Source organism: Saccopteryx bilineata, chromosome 2 (genome assembly GCF_036850765.1).
Source record: "Saccopteryx bilineata isolate mSacBil1 chromosome 2, mSacBil1_pri_phased_curated, whole genome shotgun sequence".
In the NCBI taxonomy this organism is placed as follows: domain Eukaryota; kingdom Metazoa; phylum Chordata; class Mammalia; order Chiroptera; family Emballonuridae; genus Saccopteryx; species Saccopteryx bilineata.
The window spans coordinates 323,784,789-323,801,236 of record NC_089491.1 but is presented as its reverse complement, the minus strand read 5'-3'; the positions used below and the strand labels follow the sequence as shown (position 1 = coordinate 323,801,236).

At 36.6% G+C, this 16,448-nt stretch overlaps 1 protein-coding gene across 2 annotated transcripts in view; it reads right to left on the bottom strand.

Moving 5' to 3' along the window:
• Positions 1-16,448, bottom strand: part of CFTR (CF transmembrane conductance regulator) — a 193,768-nt gene that overhangs the window by 48,262 nt on the left and 129,058 nt on the right. For both annotated transcript variants that reach the window (XM_066262171.1, XM_066262170.1), the window contains exons 18-21: positions 14,487-14,566; positions 8,996-9,146; positions 7,866-8,093; positions 6,241-6,341 (exon numbers count right to left, since the gene is read on the bottom strand). In XM_066262171.1, coding sequence (XP_066118268.1) covers positions 6,241-6,341; positions 7,866-8,093; positions 8,996-9,146; positions 14,487-14,566 — 560 coding nt within the window. The remainder of the gene's footprint in view (positions 1-6,240; positions 6,342-7,865; positions 8,094-8,995; positions 9,147-14,486; positions 14,567-16,448) is intronic.

Genomic DNA, 16,448 nt, shown 5'->3' with positions numbered 1-16,448 from the left:
GCCTCAGGCGCTAGAATGGCTCTGGTTGCAACAGAGCAATGCCCCAGATGGGCAGAGCATCGCCCCCTGGTGGGCGTGCCGGGTGGATCCCGGTTGGGCGCATTCGGGAGTCTGTCTGACTGCCTCCCCGTTTCCAACTTCAGAAAAATACAAAAGAAAAAAAGAATCTTAGAGATCTAATTCAGTGATTCACAAATCTAGATACACATTAGACTCACCTGAAACATTTTTTAAATAATATAGACATCATGTCCAGACATCCTGCCCCCAACAAAAAAAACCTGATTTAATTGGTTTTACAGAATCCTGAGTAATCTATAATTGTATGATTCCTCATGTGCTGCCAAGTTGAGAACCTCTGGTCTAATCCATTCCTTCTTGGTACAAATGAGAAAAATCTAAGCCCAGGAAGTTAAAGTGACAGACATAAAGCTAACAAATTTCCAAACCTTTGCACTCCCGCAATCCCTAGGGTTCTCATAAGCCACTCTACTAATTCAGGACCCAAGAACTAATTCAGGTCAGAGTAAAGCAGCTGACAATGGCAGTGATGAATAAGTTAATCATTAGACTTCAGCACTCAGGGAGAGTGGCAGTTATGTGTGATTACTGTGAGCATCCGAAATAATGTCTGATGCATGCCAATCAAGAATTGAACTCTTTCATATGAAAAGAGTTCAAAAGAGAGAAAATATCAGAGCTGACAGGAACCTTAGAAAATTCCAAAACAAACTATTTTATCTTACAAACAAGAAAAGTGAATCTCTCAAGGGTTTTTTTGACTTGTCTAAGACCATACAACTTCTTGGTGGTAAGGCCAGAGTGAAATGCAGGGTAGAAAACCACTCTGCATGATGGAAAGAGAATGGATAGATGGAAAAGAATCTTGGGACAGAGGTCATGAAAAAAAATATATACCACTAAGGCTCATGAAGACCTAAAAACAAAGAAAGATATGATCAAGAGACAAATAAAAGGTGAAAAAAATAACAGGAGAAATGAACCCTCCCCTCGGATTCTTTCTTATAGAAGAAACTACTTCCAATACAGGGAATGAGGCATCAGGAGCAATGAAGAAAAGCCAGGTTTCCATTTCTCTTCCCAGCAGGTTTCTTCTTAGTCATTGTACCATTAGTCATTTGATCTTCACTGGAACCCAAAATAAACACAGGCAATAACAGGACAAAGGAGAAACAGAGGGAGTTTCTATTGACAGAAAACTGTTCTCAGATTGCATCAATCTTGCAAGAACTTTCTGGAGCCCCATTAACTGGAATCTAAATGTGAGCCTAACAGATGCACAATCTTTTTTGCTCATCTGGTAGCTTCCTTCCTCTTGTGTTACAAGGAACACACAATATAACAGGCATGGTTTATCTGCTAATGTCATTGGAGAATTAAGGAAACAGGATAAAAGTCAAATGCTCTGATCTTTTAGTTGTGCTGACTATATAACAGACAGCCTTGAAAAGACATAAATTGTCAACTGTCTCATTCAAACATAGAGACTATGTGTATGGGCAAGTTGTCAGTCACCTGATGGCTTGATATCATTAAGTCTGAAACATAACCTTTGCACCTTTAGTTCTTTTTTTTTCCCCATTCATTCATTCATGGAGACAGAAATCTAGGCATCCATTGCCTATTTAAGAGACATAATGCTTATATAGTTAAGAATAGGAAAAAGAGGGTTTTGTGGTACTAAAAATGGCATCCATCTTGTAAATCTATGGGAAATGAATCAGTACACAGGTTTGTTCAATAAGAATGCAACAAATTTAAGATAAGAGCTTTAGCAATAACAACTATAACCTATACAATATTTGATGTATGAGTTAACATGAATTAACACTTCTCTTTCCTTCTTACCTACAGAATGGTATAAGGTATAAAATTGAAATGAATAAAGAAACATACACAATTCGTGTTAAAATGAAGAGCAAATTAGAAATATTTTTTAAAACACTGTGTTATCAAATAACTGAAAATCCCCTAACATGGAGGTTTATAGTGGGAATTATTAAGTTACTTTGTTTTTAAATTTCTGGAGTGATTCACAACCCAGTAAGTCTTCAACATTGTCAATAGTGACTTTAAGCAAAATGACATATAAAGAGACCAATTTTACCATAGGTTAATTGCTATAAACAAGAATTAAGTTTCTAGAGCATCTCATTATTATTATAACAAAATAACGTTGAATGAAATAATATTATTGGAGAACCTTCTGTATATTGTTCAACACCTGAAAATATCCAAATGAATTTTTTCCAACTTGCTAAATAAAACTAGACAAATTGGTAAGTAGAATAGAAACTTTGTTCTTTTTTTATGGTTTCTTGATATCCCATGTATATTTTGAGAAGATGCTGGACAAGAACTTACAGCCTAAAAGGTCGCGCCCTCTGGGAGCTATTCCATCACTGTGTTTTATGAACACATGGAAGTGTCAAGTTGATAGTTGAATGTATGTTTATAGAGCAGGAGAGTGGTCTAAACTACATATATGAATGTGTGATTCATTAAGAGATGTTTCTGAAGTATGGACTCAGATAACAACAGCAAGAGAGTGTAGATAAAAAAGGCTGGAATATAGCTGAGGTTTAGAAATCTGCAAAAAGTACGGGCGCCAGCAAAGAGGAGTAAGGTAGAACCAGAGAGGTAGCAGGAAAATGAGGTGGAAGTAGCATCATAAAAATGAGAGAAGAAAGTGTCACAAGAAGACAGATTTTTCCCATGGGTACACCCTGCTGACAGGTTGAGGGAGACAAGGGCGCTGGCTCTGGCAAGATTTTTGTTATGAGTCATGTGGGTGATAGAAATGAAATGACATACTGTATTTCCCCATGTATACAACAAACACATGCATAAGACACACCTTAATTTTGGGGCCTAAAACTTGAAAAAAAGTTACATAAAGTTATAAAACTCAAATTTTATTCATCATAAAATTCATACAACTCCTCATTGCTGTCAAAACTCCCATCCATTAGCTTGTCCTCATCTGTGTCTGATGACAAATCACTGTCTTCAACAATGAGCTCAAAAGCAAGAGCGAAAAATCGGGAAATACAAGTTAAAAATAACTCTACAACCACTGTATAAGATGTACCCAGTTTTTAGACCTCAAATTTTTCAAAAAGGGGTGCGTCTTATCCATGGGGAAATACAGTAGGTTGTAGACAGAATGGGGAGGAGGAAAGGGAGACAAGCACTATTTCAAGAAGTTTGACTGTAAATAGGTCAATGAAATGGGTGCAAGCTGGAGATCGAGGGATGGTAGCTTCAAGCCAGGGAGAAAGAGACCACAGGGAGGGACTAATTGCATATTACTGGCCTTCGACTAAGAGCAAAGACACAGGAGGAAGGCAGAGCACATGAGTAGAGGTGCAGCAGGGTTGTGTAACCAGTGAAGAGAAATGAGGGAATTCTTTCTGGATGCACCTTCTGCTTTCTATGAAGTTTGTAGCAAGGTCATTGGCTGAGAGTGTAGGAAGTGGACTTATTAGAACACCTGAGAAGAGGCAAGAAGGTGGGAAATAACTATCTTAAGAAATAAAATAAAGGATTAATTAACACAATGTAATTAAAGGGTTGTTGGCCAGTTTTGAGTGCTAATATTTGAGATGTGTAGTCAGTTATAAATAGAAAGTGACTAGAAGTGGCCATAGGGAAGTATCACCATCCTTTACTGAAAGCTAATAAAAGGTAGGCACCTGGGTAGAAGCAATGGATGAGCTGTAAAAGCAAAGTTATATTGCCATTTTTGTAGTTTCATAGTTCTGTTGACATTGACTCTATCCTTGTCAAATGGGAAAATGAAATATTTTTTCCAAATCTAAAATTTTTTCTCAGTAGCCAGTACTGAAAAACTAAAAGCATGTCTCAAAGAAAACACCATGTTTATTGCATCTTAAACTCAGATCTAAATTCGGTCAACTAATCAGTAAAATAAAATGAGAACATACTCAGTTTTTACTTCAGAAATCACAAGGACCTTTATTGTTAAGATCATTCAAATATGAAACAAGGGCTATCTCCCCTTCTATTCTCAACATATGCCAGGTGAGAATTCAAAAATAGCTTATAACTTTAGCAATTGCATGGGTAAAAGCAGTATGAGAGAAATTAATACCTAAATAAGTGCTCACAAAGGCCCAGGAAAGACCACTTGTTTGGCAGGGAAATGAAAACTAACATGATCACTTTGATATTTAAACAAAAAGACATGACTTTTTAAATTGAGATCAAATGCAAATACTGACATTATTTATAGACTGTATTATAACATAATAGTTCTTTGTAAAGATCCCTTTCTACCAGGAGATAAAAGACACAATGTCAAAGCATAGTCCAGGATTCCCATGTGAAAACTAGAAGGAAAAATACTGTAAGGAAATTGTAATGAGGATTGGACATGCAGAATAGAGCTGCAACAACAAAGGTTTTACCATCAATATGTAGAAGCTGTTTCATAAACCAGGACAACTAAGATGTCCCAGAGAAAGGACTTGAGAATATGCAAGATGAAGAGATTTTCTAAAGAAACACGTGACATAACAAAGCTTTTAACTGTAGAGTCAAAACTGTGTAAAGTTGAAACAAGAATTATATAAATGCAAACACAATATTTATTCTGCTGTTTTCCAACAGAAACATTTTAAAGTACATTTATGAGACCCAACCCCAAAAGCGTAAGAGCTAGGTGAGGAGATGAATGAGCAGCTACCAAAAGCTGGTTGAACTCAAAAAAATAATGTCAAAGAAAAGAGATAAATTCAGCTATAAATCATGTTAAGATTAAATCACACTTCAATGAATTATTAAAATGCTTTAGTTAAATAAAATATTAATACACATGGGCATAAAGAGGACATTAAAGGGTTTCTCTTTTTTCCTTAGAAATATTTTTATAATGATATTTGTTCTGACAGGTGTTGATCATACAAATGGCACAGTCAAATGAATGTATATGGTTTGAAAACAAGTGAACTGTCTCAGAGAATAGGAAAAGTAATTTGGATGGCCTTAAAAGACATTCTCAGCATGGGTTTCTAGACCTTCCACCAAAGTAGTAATGAATAACTGATTTTAAGTAAAGTGCTCCAGATAGACCAATACAAGTTGATAATAAATCTATCCAAACTATACAATCTGATGGAAAATTATGTATTCATTTTTTAAAATAAAAATATGACATTTGCTTCACTTCCTTTATCTCTCATTCTTGCTGCCACAAGACTTGTGTCCTCGACACAATGTTAGTTCATAAACCTTACTGTATTCCAGGGAAACAAGACAAGAGAAACATCAAAAACCTATCAAAAACCAAAATATGGTTTTTGTATATATCAACCAAAGATACAAATATGTGGCAATATTAATCAAGCAAAAAGAAAGAAAACAACAATAAACACTTTAAGAATGAGACAAGAGCTATGACTAAAGACTACAGAAATTTTAATAAGAAAAGAATGTTATAAAAATGTAATGCTGATAAATGTGAAAGCCTCAAATAAGAATTTATTAAACAGAGTACCAAATGCACAAAACATAAAAGAAAAGACTAATAAATTTAACTTCATTTAACTTAGAAGTTTCTTTTCATCAAAAGACACAGCCAAGCCACTGACTGAGGACCATGTTTGAAATGTATAGGGCTGACAATTAATCCAGAATTTATAAACTCCTATAAATCAATTAAGAAAAAAACAGTTTATCTGAAAAATAGTCAATTAATATAAACAAGCAATTAACAAGAGGAAATGCTGCCCTATCTCCTTAGTAATCACTTCACATCCATCAGATTGCCAAAATTAAAAAACCTGACAATATCAAGTGTTGCATATCATACATAAGTATTGACCTATGAGAATCATTGATATACTCTATCGATGGGAATATAAATTGGTACAACTGATCTATGCATCAACTAGTAAAGCTGAATGTGGGTTAATTCTATGACCAGCAATATTACTCCGAGGTATCTGTCCTGGAAATACCCTGGGCAAGAATGTTCACTGAATCACTAGACTTTGATTGTGGTTATCTATGTGGAGAAAAGAAGAACTCATAATAAACATGAGTTTAATAATATATAACATAGTACCCTTCAATTTAACAGTAAGGTTTTATCTTAAGCTGAGGGGTTGGGAACCTAGTTGTCCCTTCTGTTATTACCTACATTTTTTGGTTTGTCTTAATTTTTTCATAACAGAATTTTTGAAAATAATTACTTACCAAACTGTCCACATCTATGCTGGAGTTTATAGCCCATTGCAATGTACTCATGATATTCATGGCTAATGTTAGAACAATTCCTACTTCTCCTTCTGATTTACCTATAAGTGGAAAAAAAAAAGAAACAAACTTGATGTTATTTCTCTCTCAAACCCCTTTATTTATACTTCTTCTAGGGCATATGTCATTTAGAGTTACATTTCAATTTTATGCCAGTTTTAACCATCTTTCATCTCAGCTCACCACAGTCTCTACCACTAGCAATAATGCCTTGCATATAGTAAATATTCAATGCTTTAAATCAAAGAGTGATTGAAGATTAGAAAAGAGTTGCCCTTTTTAAAAATACTTCAGATATTGAAGGGTCTGTTGGTTTTGGGTAGATACCATGCTTACCTCCCCTATTATTAATAATACCTTCAAAGACTACGATGGACAATGAAAGAAAGCCCTGTGTCCTGATGAGATCCTCTACATCAGCGGTTCTCAACCTGTGGGTCGTGACCCTGGAGGGGGTCAAACGACCAAAACACAGGGGTCGCCTAAAGCCATCGGAAAATACATATTTATTATACAATACATTTTTAAATAAAATATGTATTTCCAATGGCTTTAGGCGACCCCTGTGTTTTGGTCGTTCGACCCCGCTGGGGTCGCGACCCACAGGTTAAGAACCGCTGCTCTACATAGAAGTCAGATGCTGTTGAGAAGAAAGTGGACTTAAGAGTTTCATGGGGAAGTCAGAATTCCTAGGTTGACATGCCATTTGGAAACAGAAGGCTTCCATTAAAAAAAATATCTACTTCACCCAGGAAAAACAAAACTTAAGTGTTTAATTAGAATAAATAGATTGTCAGCACTGGAGAGGATCACTAGTTAAAATTCATAAGTAGTCCGTATTTATGGCCATAAAAAATTCTAATACAAATGTTCTTAAATTATTATAACTTAAGATTATCAAATCTCAATTGAAAGTCAGCCCTTGTATCTCTATGCATTGATAAAATTGTCATGGGTTTATAAAAATAGAAAAAATAATTCATCCTGTCATTATTAATTGAAATTTTTGCTCCTACAATTCCTCTAACAGAGAAAACATAGACAGCAGGTATGTGCTTTTAGTGCTAAATCATTTATTCTAAATAGGTAAGATTTTTAGAATGCCAAAATATTACCATTCTGAAGATTAAGAGGAGACTAAGAAAACTTAACAGCAATAACAATAAGAGGCAATGTAAGATTTATGGGTACTTTTTATGGGGCAGGCACTGTACTGTTTTTGCACAAATCATCAATTTAATACTCAAAACAAACCTATGCAATAGGGACTAATACCTTGTGTACTTACACATGAGGAAAATGAAGGCCTTTGAGAAGTTAGTTAATGCGTAGAAGTTTAACACTGCTGAGGACCATCAGAGGCCAGAATGATTAGCCATGAGGTGGACACTCACTCTGGCTAGGCATCTGACTTGATTAATACTGTGTTGACAAGGATTCAAGTGTCCCACTCAATGTAACACCCTTTACCCACTGCATCGTGCCCCCCATGCCCCATGCAAACTCTCTTTCCATTCCCATGCCCCCCACTTTAGCTAACTAGTTAGTTAACAACTTCATAGTACCTGTTGTTAAAATGGAAATGAAGGTAACAGCAATGAAGAAGACAACAAAAATCATTTCTATTCTCATCTGGAACCAGCGCAGTGTTGCCAGGTACAGAAACCAGTTGGCAGTATGTAAATTCAGAGCTTTGTGGAACAGAGTTTCAAAGTAAGGCTGACGTCCAAAGGCACGAAGTGTCCATAGTCCTCTTAAACTTGTAACCAGATGGGTGAAAATTGGACTCCTGCCTGTGAAATAGTCCCATAGAAAACAAAGCAAATCACAAAAATACATAATGCAAATTCTTATAATCATATACCCGATAAACATTATCTTAAAAGACAGCAAATGTCATTGGTTAACGTTTTCATCTTGGCACCATACTGGGAATAGATGAAATCTTATTTTTCAGCGTTGCCCTCCTTTTCCACTTGGCTACTATGGATGGGAACTTACCATAAAATCACTGCCATCAGTCATTCATATTTCTTGGCTTCTACTGAGCATAGCTTTTCTGGCTAATCTTAAATTAACCACTGCTCAAAGAAAATGGTTTTCTCTTAAGACAATTTATTCCAGGCCTTGATTAAGAAAGTTATATGACTTAACTTAGCAAATAAACCTCAATCAAGAAATGCACTGGAAGTAGCCCCTGAAAATGCACCCGTACCAAGGCTATTACCGAAAACTGAATTTTCCAAACAGCCGAAGCAGCGTTTGGGCACAAGAAGGCAGACCCGCCGAGAGAAAGGAAGGGTGTCTGAGAACAAGCCAGAAGGAAGCATTTGTCTAATATTGTTTGGGAACCCAGACAAACCTATAGTAATAGTGGCACTACCATTTCTAAATTTAATTTATACTAATTAATTGTGAACGAATATCCTATCGCCAAACCTGGTAAGACTATATACAGTTGTTTAAAAACGAAAATGAATTTACTTAGTCTTCGTTCACAAAATCAATCTATGTGTACTTTGTGACTTACTGTTTCATTTTATATTCACATACTTTTCAAAAAGTCATTATATAATGCAACAGTTTAAAAGCAGGAAAAACAGCTTTTCGGAAAAGTAAATCCATAATAGAGACTCAATCGCAGGTTGCTCCCGAGAATATTTTCCTGGATGACGCCGCACAGTCCCCCTCATACCTTCAGATTCCAGTTGTTTGAGCTGCTGGGAGGTGCGGAGGAAGTAGGCTCTCAACATAATAAAAACGGCGATCACTGGCACTGTTGCTAGGAAAATGTAGGGCTTTAAAACTGAGACCACTGCTACAGCTCCAACCACAATTAACACCAGCTGTAGGATCAAAGAAAGCACGTTGGTGAGTAAACACTGTCATGCTGCAAAGTGGACAAGGTATGCCATGGATATACGCTGCTCATAAAAATTAGGGGGTATTTCAAAATAAACATGAAATGATAAAAAGAAGCATTTGATTTTTTTTATCATTTAACAAGAACATCAGGAAAGCAAATGATGAGTCAAAGAAAGTTGTTTATGCCAATGAGATGCAAAACCAACTTTTATTTCATTGGTGAAAATGCACTCTCCAAAAGGCTGAAAGTACTTGAGTATCTGCACATTCCCTGATCCCCTAATTTTTGTGATCAGTGTATTTCTATATAAGCTCTGTACATCCTGTTCCCTCCTCAGTAGGGGCAGCATTTTTCTACTAGGAAGGCTGTCATCTCAAAGCACTTTTTACAAGTTCTCTGAACAGCCATAAAATCTTTTAGGTCCCTCATAATAACATTTTGAGATTTTGAAAACATGGTGATCTTGGAGCTATTAATATTCTCATTTCCCGTACACTTTAAGTGTATAATAAATAAATAGAAAGGGGTGATTTTTTTTCTAGTCTGGCCCTCTTTGAAATAAACTTTTTACTTTTAGATAATTTTGTATGAATGTGAAATTTTAGTATTTATTTTGCTTAGACAATTTCTGAAAATTGGGCATTCATCTTGCAGGTTTTTGAGCCCGGAAGACCAGGTTTAAACATAGGCTCAGTCATTTAGGCAGGCTACTTTACTTCTCTAAACCTAGTGTTATGTTTAAAACTGAAAAAAAATTATCCTTAATAAATAAATGTTATTGCCTTCTCCCCAAATCCTGTTTCTATTCTTTAAAATAGAGATAACCTAGACTGACCAGGCAGTGGCTCAGTGGATAGCACGTCGGACTGGGTTGCAGAGGACCCAGGTTCGAGACCCCGAGGTCGCCAGCTTGAGTGCAGGCTCATCTGGTTTGAGCAAGGCTCATCAGCTTGAGCCCAAGGTTGCTGGCTTGAACGAGGGGTCACTAGGTCTGCTGTAGACCCCTCGGTCAAGGCATATGTGAGAAAGCAATCAGTGAACAACTAAGGAGCTGCAACAAAGAATTGATGCTTCTCATCTCTCTCCCTTCCTGTCTGTCTGTCCCTATCTGTCCCTCTCTCTGACTCTGTCTGTCTCTGTCACAAAAAAATAAATAAATAAACATATTATAATATCCATAGGACAATCAATGAACCAGTTCTCCATGAATTTCCACGGGTGACACATGCATTTCCTGGTAATGAAGTGGAATACTGAACATTTTGGGTGATGGGATCAGGATGCGGGTGAGCTGAATCTGCATGTATGGCCAGTAGCCACAGCCACCATCACAGCCGCCTGGCCCGTGCAAGTTTAAGTTTGCATTTAATTCAGATTGATTGTAAAGAAACAACAGAACCAAGAACTAGTGGGCCATTTTCCTTTATTCCTGCTCATAACCGGGCGGCGAGAAATTACACATAGTAGGAAAACACTTCCCTTTCCATTCAGGGCTCCCAAAGCCACTGACTTTCTCTGGTTTTTGCTAGAATCAAAGGCCTCACTCAGTCCCCTCTGCATGCTTCCATTTTGGCTGGCTCTTCCACGTGGCCTCCCTGCCCTGCTACAACATGCCCTGCTACAACTCCTCCTCTCTACAACAGCGTGGTCTCTCTTTTCAAAAATAGCCTCCTAGCTCCTCCTTTTAAAACTTTTTGGTGGGACAACCCCCACCTCCAGCACACATTAGCATAACCAGCCCCTTCCCAAGCAGGAAGGTAATTAGTATTATCACCTAGGCGACGGCCATCCACGTGGGCAATGCCATCTTTAACAATAAAAGTGAGCATAAAATTACAGTTTACAAACTTATCTGCCCAACACTGTATAAATCTTCTTTGAGTAGGTTATATTTATCTAAAACTTCAGATTATCACATCTCGATGAAACTTTTCTAGGGAAAATGCCTGTACATTTTCAGTCATCAAATTCTGCAATGCCAGACCCTCGCTCATTCAACAAATATTCACACAAATCTTTACTGCCAGACAGTGAACTAAATGCACGTGATGATTCAATTATCTAAGGAAAGTCTTCCCTATCCTATTCTGTGCCATTTCCCAACAAGTGCCCCCAGAACAGTAAGAAAGCCCAAATCCCTTAGCTGTTAACATGACAGGACTTTAATCAATGGGAAACCATAATTTTTTTAATCAAGAATGTTTTTCTCAGAAATAGCATCCTTTGGGGAAAAAAGAGAGAAGTTCCATTCTAAGCATGATTAACTAGGGACTATGACAATGTAAACGTACTGTCAGATTAAACACTAGTATGTTTGAGAGACAAGCGTTACTGCATTGCAGCATGGAACATTCAGCTGTTCCATGAGGATCAGGGTCTCCTATTTCCTCTATTTACCACATAGCTGGGTAGTCAACTAACCAAGGTTTCGTACTGAGTTAGACAAGAATGGAGAAGGTAAGTATAACTAGAAGCAATGAAACATTCACAAGATGGGTTTCCGGCAATTATAATCAGCCAGATTATGGCCCAAACAGAGAAAGATGTAAAAAACAAGCCAAGTATTGAGGGAAAGACCCATTGGCTCCACACAAGGCCACCTTAGGCACTGAAGTCAGAAACTAATCATCACTTAGCGTTGTATGTAAAACGAGAGGCACTAGTTTACTCTATCTGATATTCAAATTACACACACAAAAAAAACTTTAAGTTCTGTCCTAGTTTAATTCACAGTGGATAAAAAAATCATTTCAGACTGGAAATGTTAGTGAGAGGACAAAATAATAAATAAACAGAGGAACTTCAGAACAAGATGAAAATATGAGCACAGATTTCTAATTCTCGTTCATCCTTACCCAGTTTCTAACTTTTTTAGAACAACAACAAAAGAGTCAGCAGACTATTAAACCTGCCATGCCCCATTTATTCCCAATCCTAGGGAGTGGGAAGCACATTTTCACCCACCAGCAGCTCAGGAGCACCCCTGACACTGACGTCACACGGCACTGACTGTGAAAAACGAGGCTGACAATCAGAACAAAAAAATTGCTTTGAAATCAGTAATTAATTAATAGGTAAATAAATTAATACCTACTTAAAACCATGCAATGAACACCAGATTTGGAATACAAAAGTGACAGTGAGAATTTTTAAGCAAGGGATTAATAGAATTGATAGAATGAGGAAGGGAAAAGTGTGAAAGACGGTAGAGGTCAAAGTAGCAAGGCTCAGTGTGTAATTGTATATTAGAGTAAGAGAAGAAATCAAAAACAACCTAAAGGTTTAAAGCTGAGAAGAGATTTCAGCATTTTAAAAATGTGTAGGTTTCTGTTTCATTAAAAAAAAAAATCATTCACCCAAACAGAGAGATAAGGAGGAGCCAGAATACAGTTTTTCTGTATTTGGCTTCAAGTTCAAATTTGTCATGCATAGTTCACTTCCATTAGGCCAGTCTGAAGTCTACAACCTTAGTACTGAAAGTGACCATCATTAGATTTGTCTTTCTCCTTCCACAGGTTAGAAAGCTGAGACCCTCAGAGATTAGGTATTTTGTGAAGGGAAAATAAATTAGTATTTGCAGGATAAAATCTGGACCTTCCATTTTTATTTACGATGTTCTAATCCAGAAAACACATTTGCCAAAACATTAGCAAATGTCAAAAAATAGAGTAAGAAGAAATTAATTTTTAAAAGGAAATTTATAGGCATGCTTTATTATATACAAAAATCTGTTCCTGAAATGTGACTAGAATGACATTTCATTAATCAAAACATAATTAAATATAACCAGAGAAGCTCACAATTTAAAAGAGTTCTGTGATAAATTTTTAGTAAAATAGAAATTAATCAGATTTTTACTGTATTTGGTTATCACATATTATGCTTCCTTATTGTGAGATCCTCCTAGAAATTAAATAGGAAAATTAAGAGCTCTGCCCGATCCCTTGTGCAGCAATAACTAAATCCCAACAATATTAGAGAAGGGATTCAAATTGTCATACAGAAAGCATTGGAGAGTCATCACATTTGTAAAAAAGAGTTAACTTATAAAATAAAAATTTAAAAATTAACTCTCCCAAAGGCTTTTTGGAGTGAGCCTCATAGTGATTTACATAGAAAATACTGTACTCAGTAGACTATAAAAGTAGAAAACAATATATCATGAATCCTGTTTCAATCATGTCAAAATGTCCATGATCCAGTTTGCACCTGACTGAATAATATTATATTTGGGACCAGTTTGTTTACGTTCCTGAAACGAGGAGCAAATGTCCAACATTAAAGAAAGACACAGGAAACACTCCTTCAAATGCATGAACTCAAAGCATCAGCTAATTCCAGCAGCTGCAGCTGAGGCTAACAGAGCAACCGAAGTTCACTTAGAACAGTCAATGCAGTTCCGTCTGCCGGCCATTGCAGATGAAGCCAACAGACACTCTGGTTTTTCTGCACCTGCCAGTACTGGTTTTGTATGCACACAAATGTGGTGGCCCTTATCTTGTTGTATAGGTTCTCTCAAATATTGTTATTAAACAGTGGGACATTGAGACTCTCTGGAGCTCTACTGAAGCCAGACAGGAAACTGTTTTTAACCTGGTCCAACAGTCAAGGTTATTAATTCACAACAGACTTTAAGTCCTGTTAACTTATGGAATCTTACTACCATGTCCGTAGCTTACTTTTATCGTCATCCCCTCCTTCTTCTGTCTCACCACCAGTCAGGCACCACGCCCAGGGGCATGTGCTCAGAGCCGGGCTACACTGGAGACCCCTTCAGATCCATCACCCCAGGATAGCCCTCACTAGCCCCCAATTTTCCTTTCCCCTCTCACCTTCTTGAACATTCATTTATCCTTCTGTCCCTGCATTATGGTTCTTATTGTGAGTTTGCTGGCTAGCTAATCTGTGTCAAGGTGTTCATGGATGAAACTGGCCGCAACTGTAGCCCATCAGGGAATTCAGCTTTATTTTAATGTGACTCTTTGCAGGTAGGTGACTTCCATCAAATAGGGATTCCAGTGTCAAAAATGGGATCCTTCATGGTCTCTGACACCTCTCAAATCATTCCCAAATAGACGGTTATTACATCTAAATGCTAACTGCCTGGGGTTTAGGTTAGGTAAAGATTTCTAATTTGTCAATGAATTTACTAAAATTATGCTGACTTTGAAGACTTTTGACATTGACAAACTTCATACAATAGATAGGACTTCAACATTCAAGCAAATGAAAAGTAAGCAAAAACTCATTTACTTCATTTTCTAATTATTTTTTAAAAGTACGACAAATGCAAAGACACTTAATACTTAGCTTTACAAACCTGGACGAAGTCGAATATGGTAAGAGGCAGAAGATCATCCAAAATTGCTATATCTTTGGAAAACCTATTAAGAATCCCACCTATAATATAAAAGAAGATAAGTTACTCAGATTGGAGTAATCATAAAAAAAGATGTTAATAATTAATCAATTTGGATCAGAGCAGTAGCATTTGGAACTCAAAGAAGTAGTAGAATGGAATCAGATAAATAAAGACTTAGAACAATATAGTACAAAGATTCTAAGTAACTGTGTTTAAGTTACTGTCTTCCACTTTTAAACCTTTATAAATATAGATGGCACTAAGATTAGGGCCAAAGCTAACGTCTTAAGCAGAACCCTTATCTCAGATGGTCAGGAATGGGTACTCACCTTACGACAACCTCACACTTGCAAGCCTGGAGATGCTCTCATCCTCCCTCTACACCTGCAGTCGTGCTGCGTAGCTCTCCTCTGGCTCCCTCACCCGTCTGACACACATGGCTGCTCTCAAGTCCTGTCTGCCTGCTCCATGGATGTCCTTTACCACGTGCTCTCCTTCTACCCTCTTCACTGGCAATCTAAGCTTCAGTTAGTTTTTTAATGTCCAGACTCAAATTTATAAGTCTGATATTTTCTTTCAATAAAAAAAAGAGTTACAAAGGAAGTGTCTACTAGGCACCAGACACAATGCAAAGCACTGTGGGAAGGAAGGCAAGGAAGCCATGCCCCTGCCCTTGAGGAATTCATTGTCTAGGTCCTAGGGGGAGTGAAACATATGATCGGATAAAATACAACATAATACTGTGCAAACAAAGTGATACCGAACCTTATCATTCACTCTCCCGTAAAGTGCAGGATAAAGTCCAAAATTCTGTGTTTAATATTTAATGCCTTTCATGATTTGGCCTTAAATCACCTAGTTAATAAAAGCGTCCTCTACTCAAACATTGTTTCTGTCAAATCGTTTTATTCTTTCTTAAATTTTATTTTTTTAATTATAGTTAATATAATATATTAGTTTCAGGTATACAACATAGTGATTAGGTATTTTTTTTTATCTTATAAAGTGATCATCTCAATAATCTAGTATCTACTTCATACCATACATCAGTGGTTCTCAAACTTTTTGAAGTCAAGGCGCATTTAAAATCCTACAAATAATTGTAGGTGCATTATATACAAATTTATGAGAAATATGTTATAATAATTAAGTCAAATATTAAAATATATATATAAAGTTCAAGCGTGCTTTTATGGTAATTAAACAAAATAAATATGACAAAATTAAATTTATTCTGACATTAAAAAACATTTTTATGTTACATTTTTTGAGTTATGCTTTTTAGAATTTGTAAAAAAGAGGGGTTAAAAATTTTTAAAAAGGACAAAAAAGTTATCTTTTTATATATAGAGATACATTCTTAGTAAGATTTAGTAAATACAGCAGGTCCTGATGGATTGTGTTAAGTTTTTTCATTCTTGTGTTTATGAGAAACATGAGCCTGATGTGTCCTAGTGATTTCTTCAGTGTTTGGGCATATATTTGAAGGCAAATTCTCATTTCCTAGTCAATACATTGAAAAATTCTTCTTTTTACTCTTAATTGTGTTGAGTGCAGAACACCCCCACCATACATATCATCTTAACTTTACACCAAACAAAGGCTAAAAGAAACTTGCCTCTAGTCTTTCAGGGAACATGGGGGGTAGTGTAAACAATCCAGCACCACAGCCTAACAGCCTTTTGCAACCTAATCAGGCAAGTGAGGTGGGGGGGTTGGGCAGACTATCAGCTTACAGCCAATTCCCCACATCTCTGTCCCCCAAAAATCTAAACTCCAAAAACCCTGTTGGTTTTTTGGTCCCCAACAGGCACATATTTCTCTGGAATATCATAGGGAACACCTGGAAATCTTCTAGGGCGCACCTTTACTATATCTTGTCAGCACTTCTGTGCTATAATGACTGCAATATCATCATCG